At 44.8% G+C, this 15,732-nt stretch overlaps 1 protein-coding gene across 3 annotated transcripts in view; it reads left to right on the top strand.

The window, feature by feature from the left end:
• The first annotated feature begins 1,535 nt into the window (after positions 1 to 1,535).
• DNAJC12 (DnaJ heat shock protein family (Hsp40) member C12) overlaps positions 1,536 to 15,732 on the top strand; it is a 29,737-nt gene continuing 15,540 nt past the window's right edge. The window contains exons 1-3 of one of the 3 annotated variants that reach the window (XM_085881922.1): positions 1,536 to 1,743; positions 3,479 to 3,557; positions 15,593 to 15,732. In XM_085881922.1, coding sequence (XP_085738048.1) covers positions 1,666 to 1,743; positions 3,479 to 3,557; positions 15,593 to 15,732 — 297 coding nt within the window. In that variant the 5' untranslated portion in view covers positions 1,536 to 1,665. The remainder of the gene's footprint in view (positions 1,744 to 3,478; positions 3,558 to 15,592) is intronic. The other 2 variants (XM_085881924.1, XM_085881923.1) reach the window with 2 other exon arrangements.

The raw sequence follows: 15,732 nt of genomic DNA, 5'->3' as shown, positions 1-15,732 counted from the left end.
ATTTTTTTAAGTGAGTATATCTATACAATAGATATGAATGGCAAGATGCCATTTGTAAGTGGGAATACATTAAATTGTGGTGAAGTGATGGTAAGGACTTTTGTATGTGTGCAGTAATGTGTGTTGATTAATTTGATTTTAATTACCATTTACTAAATTTTAAAAATAAATAAAGAAAATTTGGGAAAAGTGTACCCCCAACTTTTTTCCACCCCTTCCCTTCCCCCACCCTTCTCTCCGTGGGGGAGGGGTGGAGGATTAAATGGGGTGTGTGGAATTTGGGTGTGGAGTGTGGGTGTGGCATGTTTGTAGACATCAAAGGGATGGAGTGATTTTTTTATTATTATTATTATTTAGTTTTAATTGTTTTTTGAATAATTTAATTTTTGCAATTGTTTAGTTTTTTCAATTATATCAAAAAAATTTTTTTCATTATTCAATTTTTTTTAATCATCTTTGTCTTTCGCGGTGGGGTGAGGGTGGGGGAATAAATGGGGTGTGATCTGTGTGTGGAGTGTTGGTGCGGCATGTGGGTGGGGACAACAAAGGGATCGAGTGAATTTTTTTTATTATTTCGTTTTTGTTCTTTGTAAAATTATTTAGAAAGTACATTGATCCAGTCATGTATACTCAGTGCGAGAGAGCTGAGTTTTGTGGACCGTTGACGCCTCTACTAGGAGGAGATAATAAACACTTAGCTCCATTATAGTATAGATTTGAAATTTAATTTGTGATATGAGAAGGTCCAAGTGGTCTAAATGGTCAATGATCTAAGCTGTTTAATCATCTGAAGGGCATAAGGAGTCTAAATGATGTGAAGGTCAAAGGGGTCTTCAGGGTCTATGGGAGCTTTTGGGATCTTAGGGGTCTTCTGGGTCATTTGGTTCTTGTCTTTTGAGGTCTTTTCCGTCTTTTAGGTCTGCGGGGGCTTTTGGATCTTCAGGATCTTTTGCATTTTAAGGGTCGTCAGGGTCTTAGAGATATCAGTTTGTGTAACTGATATCTCGAAGACCTCTTCAAAGGTCTAAGGGGTCTCAGCAGTCTAAAGGGTCGAAAGGTACATTCCAATAGTACGTAAACATATAGATATAGTTACATGGCTGGACGGACGGAGAGACAGAACGAGAAGGGAGGACGGACACTTGCCGAGACAGCTATTTTTATATGTAGAAGATGGCTGCTATACCATATGACCAATGACATCAGAGTTAGCAATGAAATATTCTGCATGGGGAGTCCCTCCCGTGTTAAAATTTTCACAGCGATCGGACAAGCGGTTTCAGAGAAAACCATTTTTAAAGTGAAAGTATCTCGACGCAGACATAGACACAGCCAGCCAGACAGACAGGTCACATGGACATGGGCATTGCAGTAGTCTCGCATATCCCCTTCAGGGTGAGACGATAATAATAACAAAAGAGCTCGTGCTGTTTGGTATTTTGGGACAACACAGCGGCTTGTGCCTCATGGAGACGTCAGAGCGATCATGACATGTATGTGATGACCTTCCCAGAGCGGACCAATGGGCGCGCAGCACACAATCCATGCTGACGTTGCGGTCGGACGTGCACCTCGGGCGAAAGTGTGGGGGCGGGACGTGTTGTCGTCCGTGTCACACGGGTTGTACCAAGACACAATATTACAGGATTTACAGCTACGAGTACAATGGATGCTATTTTGAACTACACCAAAGATCCCGCTTCTGACTATTATCACCTCATTGGATGCAACGAATTATCTTCGGTAAGTGCAGGTGGTTCACAGGTGTGAGTTTGTGTGTATATATATATATATATATATATATATATATATATATATATATATATATATATATATATATATATATATATATATATATATATATATATATATATATATATATATATATATATATATATATGTGTGTGTGTACCAAGTGTGCGAGAGGACTCCGACTTGTACCTGGTTACATTCTGCGGTTTTGCTCCATCTTCTCGGGTCCTCCATCATGTGCGCATGGCACGTTTTCCATTGTTTTACAATTGCTTCAAATGTGTCCGAGATCATGGTGAACGATATCAAATTGCCAGTGATTTGTGAGCATTGGTTAGATTGTTTATGGTTAAAAACCCGCAGGACAACGTCCAGTGAGTCGACCTGTCCAACTGTACACTTTTAAACCTTAACCTTACGATGACGTACAGGCAAGACAGCCGGCTTCGCATTCCCTGTCGACATATGACGTCCGTTGACATGGACCTGAGATGGAACGTACAGCCGATGGCTGAGAGGTATGCACACTTACTTCTGAGCTGTCTCGGCTGGGTTCTCATCTCGACCCAGTTATAAACTGTCGTCCTGCTGTGTGTGTACCATCCATTTCTGATGCTGGATGTTCTCTTCGCGAAGGACACCGTGGAATCTTTAACGTCGACCAACTTAAGTCCAGCAGACGGGACGCCGCACACATTGATGAATCGTCCTGCCTGTGAAACACCGGGGTGGCAGTTTATAGCTAAGTCGGAATTCAAACTCAGGTGAGTGTGTGTATCTCTCGGCCATCCTGGCAGCCCCGTGCCATCCATGAGAAGGATGTAAAGCAAGAGGACCCGTGTGTTGGCACTGGTTGTCGGTGGACGTTTAAGATCCCATGGTGTCTTTTGTAAAGAGTCGGTGATGTATCATCGGCACCATGAATTTCTTTCACAAAGCCCTGCCCGAACTGAAAGCTCGAAAGTCCAATATGCAAACCACCCAGCATAATCCTTACCGATAAACTGCTTTGGCAGCACTGATGCATCATGAAGCATGCAAGTAAGGTACATTGATGATGTTTATTATGTAACTTGTCGACCGCAAATGCTGGTTCAACAGTTCGCACGCATTAATACCTCCGCCACCGAAGGTGAAAGAAGTCGTTTTCACCCCCTTTCTGTTTGTTTGTGTGTGTGTGTGTGTGTGTGTGTGTGTGTGTGTGTGTGTGTGTGTGTGTGTGTGTGTGTGTGTGTGTGTGTGTGTGTGTGTGTGTGTGCGCAGGATATCTCAAAACGTTGTGGACGGATCTGGATGAAATTTTGTGGACGGGTTGGTGTGTCACAAGGACAAACTGATTCGATTTTGGTGAAGATCTGAATCCGGATCTGACTTCAAGAATTTTTAAAAAGTGATTCTTCACCATTGAGAGATTGTGCCAGAAATAATATTATAGCATGATATCTCAAAAGGTTGTGGACGGATTCAGACGAAACTTGGTGGACAGGTTGCGTGTGTGATAAGGAAGAATTGATTCGGTTTTGGTGAAGACCTGAATCTGAATCTGTATACGAGAATTATTTAATTCAAAAAAGTTATTGGGCCTGATATGTTCTCGTGGATCAGGTATTATGTGGCGGCGGTATGCACTCGACCGAGTGCCATTCTAGTTACTGGTTTAACTTTTAAACCTATGTAGGTGAAGTGATGAATGCTCTTAATTTAAGTCATCTCATCATGCCTGCAGATGGAACAGATTTTGAGAGAGTACAAGGTACGTGTTCTTCAGTGCCACCCAGACAAGCATCCGGACAACCCAACAGCAGGTTCAGCAGAATTGCATTGAGAATGAGTGTCCAACGTTTTAAAAAAAAATAAAATAATGAACAGTCAGGTGACAGTATGATATTGTTGCGGTTTTCAGAACCGCATGCATCCAACATATAGTTGTCCCAAAACAATTATTCCATTATTATACATGTAGATAGTCCCTTCCCTTTTGTCTAGCGGAACAACAGGGGCATGCGTTGCGAGGATTTCATAGTTCGGTTTGCTTACATCATTTCTTCTTCATTTCATTTCTAACTTCATTCCGACTCTTCTTTTCTGGTTATTCCTGAGGTAAATCTGAGCCACGTGCACCCTTCGCTGTGAGATGGGTCCTCAGCAAAGGAAGCGATCCCTCAATCGAGGCCAATAACAGTAAAATGACAACCGCGCCGCGTTGTGCATGGTGCGGGTGGCACGTGCTTTTCGGCCCATTACTGGACTAATTATATCAATCGGGTTTCACCTCGTGCACACGATAGCAGAATTGGGCAAACACGAGCGCTGGCTACATGCATAATGGCGGATCTATGCCCACTGTACGGAATGTGCTCAAAGCGCCCTGTACGGAATGTGGTCGAAGGCAGACCAGCGCTTCGCTCATGACACCTTATTGGAAACATCTTACTGTCTGTGCATGGTACATCGTACCTTCGGTCCTCGCTGGCGGCCGCGGATGTTCCCCACGGACGGCGAACGTCTTCTCGCCTCTACGGCCAGCGAAGCTGTATAGTAGCCTCAACTCCTCTCCTGTCTTGCTTTAATTCCTCTTCATCGGGTTTTCTAAGCCTGGTGTTGGCTTCGTGGTTAGGGTGGCAGCTTGGGATCCTAGGGTCCTGAGTTCAAGCCCCGTTGGCCGCTGAATTAAAATACACCAGGAGGTTGACTCAGCCTGTCATCCTTCCGAGGTTGGCAAAATGAGCACCAGGGTACTGGTAAGGGGGACACTGCATCAGCGGCAGAGCCGTGTCCTAACCAATGATGCAACCAGCAGCCACAGGGTGCACTCAATAGAGAGAGATCGGGTTTTCTGTGTGTGTGCGTGTGTGTGTGTCCTGGCACCTGTCTATATAAGTTCGCCTGTGGAAGACATTATTTTCGGGTTCGGTCTGCTCTGATTCCGCTTTCATAAGTTGCTTGTTTATTACCGCACCACACCTTTCTTCGCTCTCTCTCTCTGCTTGCACACCCCAATAAATCTATGGATTGTACCACATACCCTTCCTCACCTGCTTGTTAATAAATCATTATTATGAATGTTCCCAGCTCGTTTTCGTCTTTTCCTTCAATGATCCAGCATGGTCCGAATCCAAGATTAGCCAGGACTTTATTCCCAACGATCTGTTCCTTTTAGCTGATGTCCTTGGTAGTGTCGCTCGGCTGCATCCGATCCGGTAAAGTCATCTGGTCTGGTAGAGTGATCCGGTTCGGACAAGGCGTACCGAGGGCGTGTTCCCCGGTAATTAAATCATGTGGTCATTTTTTAGGTCAGGTCAGGTGTGGGAGCATGTGCCAGAACAGCGCGTCGCTGCATCCACTTTCCGCCGGTACTCCAAGGGCCTCCGTCTGGCCATCCCCCAGGCAGATGCCAGGCCCATCCCCATCTCCTTGAGATGATGGTCAACCTGCTGCAACCACGAGGCACGTGGTCGGCCCACTGGCCTCCTCCACTCACGAGACTCCCCCGCTGAGAGAATCTGGTGAGCAGGATCAGCGTCGGGAAAACAAGCCACATGTCCATACAGCCGCAACTGATGCTCACGGACTATGCAGGTAACAAATCTCATCCGAGTCTCTCTCAGCAACCGCTCGTTGGACACAAAATCCGACCAGCGATAGCCAAGGATTCTCCGAAGAGACCTGGTACCAAAGGAATTAAGTGGTCAGAGATCCTTGGTCAGAGCTCCGTCTCAGATCCTTGGTCAGAGTCCAAGTCTCGCATCCATAGAGCAAGACTGGAAGTACCAAGGACCTGAAGACTCGGATTTTCGTCCTCCCGCACAGGTACAGGCAGCGCCACACCCCATGATCCAGTGAATCCATGACTCCCCAGGCCCGACCCAGACGTCTATTGACCTCTGACTCACAGCCAGCAGAGACATGAATATCACTGCCAAGGTAAGTGAATCTCTCCACGACCTCAACATCCTCACCACAAACAGACACAGACAGGACAGCAGCATCCAAGATGTCACCGAAAGCCTGGATCTTAGTTTTGACCCAAGAAACCCGTAATCCCAGCGGCTCCGACTCCTCATTCAGCACCTCGAGGGCCCCCAAAAGGATATCTAAAGTCTCCGCAAAGATGACTGCATCATCTGCAAAATCAAGGTCCGAGATCTTGACATTCCCAAACGATGCACCGCAGCTTGATCTCTCAGACATCCTCCCTAAAATCCAGTCCATACAAGTGCTGAAAAGTGTGGGGGCCAGTACACACCCCTGATGAACTCCAGTAACAACTGGAAATAAGTCAGAGATGGTACCACCACACTTCACAGCACTCTCAGTACCAGAGTAGAGTTCAGACATCAGATCGATCAGTTTTGGCACCCCACGAAGACCAAGAATCCTCCAGAGGACATCCCGATTCACTGAATCGAACGCTTTACAGAGATCAACATAGGCTGCAAGCAGCCCCTGCCAAAACTCTCGTCTGCGTTCGGGGAGGACACGGAGAGCAAGGATACGGTCAATCGTTGACCTCTTTGGTGTAAAGCCTCACTGCTCTGGACGCTGGTGCTCAAGCAGATGGTGGCGAACCCTATCAAGAATTATCCGAGCAAAGACCATGCCCGGCACTGAGAGCAGCGTCACCCCTCAATAGTTGTTGCAGTCTTGGCGATCACCCTTCCCTTTCCAGAGAGGAACAACAAGGCCCCGATTCCAATCAGTTGGGATAATGCCTGTGTTGGGATGATGATTTTTTAGGTAACCGGATTAACTCGACGGAGGACCCTAAGACGTTGGACTTGTGGTTGAGTTATTGGCGTCCATGGTCGGTTAAATGACCCGCCCCGTCACGGAATTATCCGTGTGCGACGGCCTACAATTCCGGGGAGTCTGGTGGGAGCCGAGATAGTTCCCCCCCCTCCCCAGTGGTCTTCTCACCTGACCCCTGGCCCACAACAATATGTTGTTTATACCTTCAAAGGACATGTAGCTATGGTCAGGTCAGGCCAGATTAGATCTGTGACCTGCTACAGGTACCAAGTAAACCTGTACAAACCTGTTCCATGGTCGGGTTGTCGGCGACTAAACCGTCTCCCCCACCGGGTTTCCTGGTGAGGAGGGTGTATGGATATGGACACCCAGCAGGATTAAAAACAAAACTCAAAGGGTGGAGGAGCTCCTTGTGAGTCAACGGCCATCCATATTTGGTGCCCGACTGTGTCTGTGGACATCCTCCTGCAGTTGGGTTACTTTATGTTGGAGGTTGGTGGCAGGATTTGCACTCCGGCCACCATAAAACCCTTCAATCCACAAAACTTCCGGTTCTTGAGCGACGGTGGCGGTTATTTTTAGGATCTCTGCCGACTTTCTGAAAGATAAGTTTTCTGGTCGTTTTTGTCAAGTTTTTACTATGATTTTGTTATCTCCGTTTACTGTGTTTCTAGTTTGGTTTTTGTGTTAAAACTTGTGCTAATTGGTGAGTATTCGTCGTTCCTTTCATACCGGGTTTCCTTGAGGCCTACCCTTCTTCCTGTCTTTGTGCACAATCGTGTTAGTTGCATTTTCTCCTTATGACTTTCAGTTTTTATTTTCTCCACTGTCCTTCCACCACCCTTTCAATTTCCACCCAACTCTGCCCTCCGTTTCATGTATTGATACATTAAAAATAAAACCTTTTCCCCTCTCAACTTTCCCTTCTGAAACCACGTGACTTCCTCTGCGGAATCTTCCTCTGCGGAATCTTCCTCTTCCTTATCCTTCCTTTTCCACATTTCCAATCCCACTTTGATCATGAAGGTATTCGCCGCTCCCCTTCACGGCTTTTTTTTTCTTCTTCAATCTCTTCCTTCACTCTGCCCCCCTCTTCCCTAATCTTCAACAACAACAAAAAAGGGTCTCAAAATGTTTCGACTTCCCCTCTCTTTGTGCTCTTCTTCTTCAAAAACCTGAGTTCAATTCGACCTTTCTTTCATCCAGTGTCAAAAAATTCACCTGTTAAAACGCTTCCTTCCTCCATTCTCTCAATTTTCTTTTTAAATATACAATGTCGAGGCTCGTATAAGAGCTAATACACAGAGCGTATAGCAAAGGGAGCAGGAGGCAAGAGGGGTAGGAGAGGGAAGCACAAAACAGTGTGGAACAGAGACATGAGGAGACCTGTGCAAGGGAGAGGGATGGGGTGGGACAAACAAGAGGGACACTTCAGGAACTTTCAGGAAGGAAAGCGGGAATTTCAAGGAGTGGGTTCGGGGTGGATTAACAGGGGTAGAAGAGATCGTGGTTTTGGATGGGGGAAGATAAGAGATGGTGGTGAACAGCTGTTTTGAAGACTGGGAGGGAAGAGTGGGAGGGAAGAGTGGGATTAAACAGAGTGTGTGAGTTTGTTCCAAAGGTGGGGGGAAAAAAAGAGGAATGAAAGAATGAAGGTGAGCAGTGATTCTTGATTTTGGTAGTTTTACTAGAAGGGGGTTGCTGGCGGACCTTCAGCGCCCTGTGGAAATATTGGGGGACAGATCGCAGACAGAGCAGGAGGAGGAGGGGCAAGGCCAGAGAGGAGACGTTGGAAGACAGAAAGACCACCGACCTGCCTGCGGTGAGACAGTGAGAGACCCAAAGACAGCCTCATCACGGGAGATACCAACAATCCTAAATGCCTTTATTTCCAAAGTGTGAAGGTGAGAGGCAGGAGCACCAGCCCAGAAGGGAGAGCAGTAACCCATCAGGCTGCAGATGAAAGCTTTGTACATGGTCAGGAGCTCAGGTGTGCCAAGAAAGGACTTTGCACGACGGAGGATACCCAGTTGGCAAATGTCTATGGAGGCCAGATTGGAAATGTGGCTTTCCCAGGAAAGATCATGGCAGGTAGTGAGACCCAGAAGCTTGAATGAAAGGACTTCTTCGAGAAGGTTGTTGAGAGAGTAGATGGGGGAGGAGGAAGGGGGGGAAGTTTCTAGATTGTCCTTTCAAAGAGACATGTTGAGGGTGTGAGATTCGTCAGGGTCGAAAGTCAGGGTTCCAAGTGTTGGACCAGTTTGTGATTTTATCCAGATCTGCAGAGAGTGAAGCGGCTGCTGCTAGCCGATCTGAGGGATGACAGATGGTACGGCAGAGGGTGGAGTCATCAGCAAAGAGATAGAGGATTTTCCAGAGTCGGAGAGATCATTGATGAAAACCAGGAAAAGCACTGGGCTCAAAACACTGCCTTGAGGAACTCCAGCCTGGACAGGAAAAGTGGATGAGAGAACTCCATTAACAGCCAAATGTTCACTGTGACAGGAGAGGAAGTCTGCGAGGCATGAGTGGAGATTGCCTTGGATACCAAGGGAAGAGAGTTTGGCAAGCAGTGCGGGGTGCCAGACTCTATCGAAAGCACATGATATGTCTAGGGAGATGGCTCTGATCTCATGTTTGGCATTGAGGACCTCCATCCATTGTTGGGAAAGCAGGAGCAGCAAGCCCAGGGGAGAGTGATCTGGTCTGAATCCAAATTGTTGGTCGGACATCAAGCCATTGGAGAAGAGGAAGGATTTAATGTCAGAAGCGATGATGGATTCCATAACTTTGCTGATGATTGGTCTGTTTTTGCACCGTTTTATGCAGAGCAGTAATATTTTCTGATTTCCAAGCAAATTAGAGGGTGAAGAGAGAAAGAGAGAGAGAGAAAGAAAGAGAGAGAAAGAGAAAGAGAAACAGAGAAAGAGAAACAGAGAAAGAGAAACAGAGAAAGAGAAACAGAGAAAGAGAAACAGAGAAAGAGAAACAGAGAAAGAGAAACAGAGAAAGAGAAACAGAGAAAGAGAAACAGAGAAAGAGAAACAGAGAAAGAGAAACAGAGAAAGAGAAACAGAGAAAGAGAAACAGAGAAAGAGAAACAGAAAAAAAAAAAGAGAAAGAGAAAGAAAAAGAGCAAGAGAAAGAGAAAGAGAAAGAGAAAGAGAAACAGAGAAAGAGAGAGAGAAAGAGAAAGAGAAAAAGAAAAAGGAAGAGCAAGAGAAAGAGAAAGATAAAGAGAAAGAGAAAGAGAAACAGAGAAAGAGAAACAGAGAAAGAGAAACAGAGAAAGAGAAACAGAGAAAGAGAAAGAGAAAGAGAAAGAGAAAGAGAAAGAGAAAGAGAAAGAGAAAAAAAGAGAGAGAGAGAGAGAGAGAGAGAGAGAGAGAGAGAGAGAGAGACGGAGAGAGAGAGAGAGAGAGAGAGAGAGAGAAAGAAAGAAAGAGAAAGAGAAAGAGAAAGAGAAAGAGAGAGAGTGAGAGAGAGAGAGAGAGAGAGAGAGAGAGAGAGAGAGAGAGAGAAAGAGAAAGAGAAAGAGAAAGAGAAAGAGAAAGAGAAAGAAAGAAAAAAAAGAAAGAAAAAAAAGAGAAAGAGAAAGAGAAAGAGAAAGAGAAAGAGAAAGAGAGAGAGAGAAGCAGAGTAAGTTTTTAGTACATGTGGGCTGATGCCGTCTGGACCGGTTGCAGAATCAGAGTCGAGGTTTGACAGAAAGCTCTCCTTGTCAAGAGAAACGGACACAAAGTCCAGGAACAACTGGGTGTAATTGGTTAAGGTGGGTACAGAAAGCGATGGGTTTGGGAAACATTTGGAAGCAAAATGGAGTTTAGGCATTCAGCCTTTTTGTGTGCCGTATTAGCTGTGCGGCCATTTGAAGTAAGGAATGGGATGGAGCGAGAACGCACCAGAAACAGACTTAACTCAATGCTACCAGGATTTGGAGGAGGGAGACAGGTTTGAGAGTTCAGACTTGAGATTAGAACGATGTTGTGTTCTGGCTCTCCTGAGGGTAGATACACACTTGTTCCGAGCTTTGTGGAAGGAACTGAGATTGCCTTCAGTTGGATTTGCCTTCCATGATGCAAAGTCAAGTTGTTTCAGGACAACTGCCTCGCCACAATCTTCAGTGTACCAAGGGCAGGAGGAAGGGTATGACATCTGAAGATGAGGTGGGATAAATCTGTGCATGTGAGAGAGCAAGTTTCTTTGAAATAATTCCCAGGACAGGTTGATGTTGGAGAAAGAAGCGATGGGAGACCAGTCCCAGAAGCTTTATGGCTGCTTAAAGACCCTGGCAGTCAGCCTGAGTGACATTCCAGACTTGACGGCACTGATGTGGTCTCTGATAACAGCCAGAGAGATGTCTACTTTGACAAGCATGTGGTCAGATGAACCCATTGGAGCAGAGGAAGAACAGTAGATATTTTCAGGGAAATTGGTCAAAATCAGGTCCAGAAGAGATAGAGTATTGTGAGTTGAGATCCCGGTCAGGAAGTTGACAAATTGTTCAGTCTCAATGTGTCACAGAAGTCTTTTGCTGAAGTGCCATGACAGGTGAGAGAGGTACCCACACCTAGCCAACTGGCATGATGACAATTGAAGTCGCCACATATGAGGAAGAGAGAGTTGGGATGAGAGGATCGAAGTTGGTCCATGTGTTCGGATATTGAGGTGTAAATAGAGTCATCACTGTTTGGTGGACAATACAACACACATATAAACAGGAGGTGGGAGTGGAGGGGAAGCCATATTCCTGAGGGTGTAGGGGTGTTGGGGAGTAAGAGCAGTGCATGGAGAGTGAGCAATGGAGTCTTTGATGAAGAGAGCAACTCCGCAGCCAGGACGAAGCTCAGGTCTGTCATCCCGGAGGAGGGAGTAACCAGGAAGAGATACTAGGGAGTCAGAGATGTCTTGAAGGAGGAAAGTTTCTGTTAAGTAGATTATGTCTGGTTTGTCAGTGGAATCCTTTCTGGAAAGATCTGTCATGTTTGAGAAAAGGCCCTGGACGTTTGAGGTCCACACTGTTAAGGACGAGGGAGGGGAGCAGGTTTTGGGTGCAAGGGAGGAGAGGGTCGGGGGAAGGTAGGACGAGGAAGGGGGTAGGGATAGTTGTTGACAGAGTGTGAGGGATTGCAGAAGAGCATGGAAGCAGCTTTGTGGATGTGAGGGGGAGGGGCAACTTTGAGGAGGGAGATTGGAGGGAGCAGGGTGAGAGGGAAGAGTTGAGGGAGAACGGTGAGGGGGAGTTTTTGAGAAAGGTGAGAGGGAAGCTTGGAGGGGGAAGAGTGTGAAGGTTGCTTTGAGAGGGAAGGGTGAGAGGGAAGCTTTAATAGGGCGGGGAGACGATGAGAGCAGGTACGGACAATGGGCAGGAGGGCGATGGGAGAGGTGGGGTGAGGGGAAGGATGAGACGTGGTCGTGGTGTGGTAAAGAAGGGAGCAGGCAGAGTAAGATACAACATTTGAGGAGTTGGGAAGAGGGGGAGGTGTGATGAGAGGAAAGAAAGAGCATGTTCAACATGTTGAGGAGTGTACTGATTGAGAGAGAGTGAGATATCTGTTAGGTTAGAAAGGAGCCGACAGATGTAAGAACACCACACAGTTTGAGACACCAGAGGAGGAGCTGATACGACAGCAGAACAGTGAAGAGGTGCTAAGAGTGGCAGAAAGATGAGAGGGGTAATGAAAGGGTATGACAGGTGAGGAGTAAGGAGGAGGTAGATTTAAGGAGGTGGGGTGAATTAGCACTGAAGTTGGAAAAAAAAAGGACGATTGATGGAACATGAACATGCATTGCAAACTGGGATTTAAAATTTTAAAGTCAGAGATGTGCTTCAAGACGTTACGTGACGGATGCAATTAAGGAGAATTAAAAGAAAAGAAACGTCGTGACAGTTGGACTTTTTAGACACGGGATGAAGGAAAGGTCGAATTGAAAACAGTCTTTTGAGGAAGGAGAAGAGCAGTGGATTGTGATGCAATACAGAGAACCACACTGTGAAAGAGGAAGTTGAAACATTTTAAGAGACTTGTTTTTTTTTTGTTTTGTTTTTTTTTGATAAAGATTAGGTGAGATTGGGTAAAGGAAAGGTTGAAGAAAAAAAAATCATGAAGGTATCTGGTGAATGTTGGTCGGCAAAAAGTAGAAGGAAGATGGGAGATGGGAGATTGGCAGAAGAGGAAGCAGGAAGAAGAGTCAGTGCAGGAAGTCACATGGTTACATTGGGTATAAGGCGAAAATGGAAAAGGGTTTTTTTTTACATTTTAATTTTTACATTTTTTACAATTACAATGAATTTTTTACATTTTAAGACAGGAAACAGTGGAAATAGTTGGGAGGGATAGGAGGAGGGTGGAGGGAAAAGTGGAGAAAATAACAACTGATGGTAATAAGGAGAAAATACAAATAAACAAGATCATGCACATCGACGGGAAGACGGGTAGGCCTCAGGGAAACCCGATGTGATAAGACTGACAAAAACTCAGCAAGTGGCACAAGTTTTGAAACAAAACTGAACAAGGAACACAGTAAACATGGAGGTAACAAAACAAAGTCAAAACTACTAAGTCAAAAGTGGTCAAAAAAGACCACTAACTGTCACTCAAAAACCAGAACCGGAAACCAATTCTTCTGCACTCCATCCATCCTCCGACATATTTAAACGTATCTCTGACCTACAAATTTTTTAAATCCCATTTTGCAATACTTCTTCGTCTTCCTTTATTATTTGTTCTTTTTCCAACTTCAGTGTAAATGCATCCCACCTCTTTAAATATACCTCCTCCTAACTCCTTCCCAGTCATACCCCCTCCTTACTCTTCCCATCTTGCCCCCCCATCCTCCCTCCTCTCTTAGCATCTCTCCACTGCTCTCTGCTTTACTAACACTTCCCCTCTGGCATCCCAAACTGTATGGTTTACAAACATCTGTGGGCTTTGTTCAAACCTAACAAACATCTCACTCTCATTCAGTACACTCCTAAATATCTCTATCATGCTCTCTTTCCTCTCATCCCACCTCTCTGTCTTCCCACTCCTCCCATCTTGTTCCTCCCCCCTCCACACACACACACACACACACACACACACACACACACACACACACACACACACACACACACACACACACACACACACACACACACACACACACACGCTCACCTGCACCATACCACTACCCAGTCTCATCATTTCCCTCTCCCCATCCCTCCCTTCCCCACCTCCCCCATGACCTACCTGCTCTCATTTTCTCCCCTCTCTCGCCCTCTCTCTCAATTCAGCCACCTCCTCCCTCTTCAAAGCAAACTTCATCCCCCCCCCCCCCAGTATTAATTCAGGGGGGGGGTAGACATTTATCCAACCAAGATTTTTAGTTTTGTATTTTTAATTAATTTTCTGAAACTTGTAGAATTTGTTTTTCACTTGGAAGTTGTGGGTGACGATGTGTAAATTAAGTCTGATTTAATGCAATTTAATTCCAGGCCACAAGGCAAGAAAAGGTGAAAAATTTGAAAGGGGGTGTAGACTTTCTAAAGGCACTATATATATATATATATATATATATATATATATATATATATATATATATATATATATATATATATATATATATATATATATATATATATATATATATATATACATATATATATATATACCTACACAAGGTGGACTTACAGACAAAATGGTAAAGTTAGTTTTCAAGACATCTCAGGAATTTGACAGTCTGGTAACCTGCCTTCATCAACAAACTTATCTCCAGCATTCAACCCCACCTCCTCTCATAGCTTGCTGACTGACTTAACAATTGTAGTTGGTGTGGGGTTCTTGACGGGATCCTCTCATCTCTCCCTATCAAGGCTGGAGTGCCTCAAGGCGCTGTCTTGTGCCTCGTCCTGTTCCTTATCTTTATCAATGATCTTTCTCATTTTCTGAAACCCTTATCTTTTTGCTTATGACTCAATACTTAACGAGAGCATTCCTGATCCTTGTGCGAGACAAGCAGCAGCCTCTTGCCTGTGCAACAACAATACAATTAGGAGCTCGTCTTTGACTTGAAATGTCTTCAACCCTGGCAAATCTCCCACTCCCACTCTGTCTCTCCCAAAGCATTGTCTGGTGAACCCTCCATCCACCTCCTTGGCAGACCACATGAAGTTCACTGAGGGACTAACGATCAGGAACTATTTTATTTAGGCATTCCTTCGTTGTGCAGTGTTTCCTTGGCATATTTGAACTTCAAACAACATTCAAGGCCTTTATCCACTGCTTTATGGAGTACTGCTCTCCCCTTTGTGCTTGCACACTTGCCTCACACTTTTCAAATCTTCATGCCATGGAGACCAAGGCCCTGGTATCTTCCATGATGAAACCGAGTCTCTTGGCTTGTCACTCGAGCTAGTTCACATTGTTCAACTGCCAGAAATGACGATGCCGTAGTAGATCTTCCCAACTACAAAGATTTTTGCACTTTAGCGTAGGTGACATGTAAGTTGTAATGCAACAATTAACACATCGTAGAACACAACTAATGTGGTGCATTGCATTGGTCAGAAAATCTGTTTAGGAACCTCAGTTTCAGATGCAAATAAGGATAACAACACAAAGCACTGCGATCTTGTATACCAAGACCACTTATTTTCTTTCCCTTTTAATGCTTTGAACCCCAGCGGCCGTTTCACCAGCCACTATTAAAACCTCCATATACCTGAGCAGCCAGGGAGCCCAGGGTGGGGGAGCCAAAAGTCCAAGGATCTCAGAGTTCAAAAGGTTAAGGAGTTGATGTTTAATAACTGGCCATGATAAATATATATATATATATATATATATATATATATATATATATATATATATATATATATATATATATATATATATATATATATATATATATATATATATATAACCTTGGCCTGGTTTGCTTCTTGAATCATTGAAAAATTTTATTGTTCAATATGTGTTTATCATTGAATTGTTTTTGAGAGGATTTGCTAACATACTTTGAAACAGTTATCTGAGTGCAGTTTTGCAGTTTACTTATCACATATCTCTTGGTGTTTTTGCCAACCATTGTGCTTATATTTTATATTGAACAGACAAGCAATTTCGGATGTTGCAGCGGGCAAGAGAGGTGCTTGGGGACCCTGAGATGCGAGCTCAATATGACAAATGGTGCCACGCAGGTGTTGCACTGCACTTTGAGCAGTGGCTGGCACTTAGCAGCTCTGTTAAAGCA

Source organism: Eptatretus burgeri, chromosome 5 (genome assembly GCF_056783735.1).
Source record: "Eptatretus burgeri isolate ZD-2024b chromosome 5, Ebu_testis_v1, whole genome shotgun sequence".
NCBI classification, from domain to species: Eukaryota; Metazoa; Chordata; class Myxini; order Myxiniformes; family Myxinidae; genus Eptatretus; species Eptatretus burgeri.
Note: the sequence above shows the minus strand (reverse complement) of the source record. Positions and strands in the feature narration are given on the sequence as shown.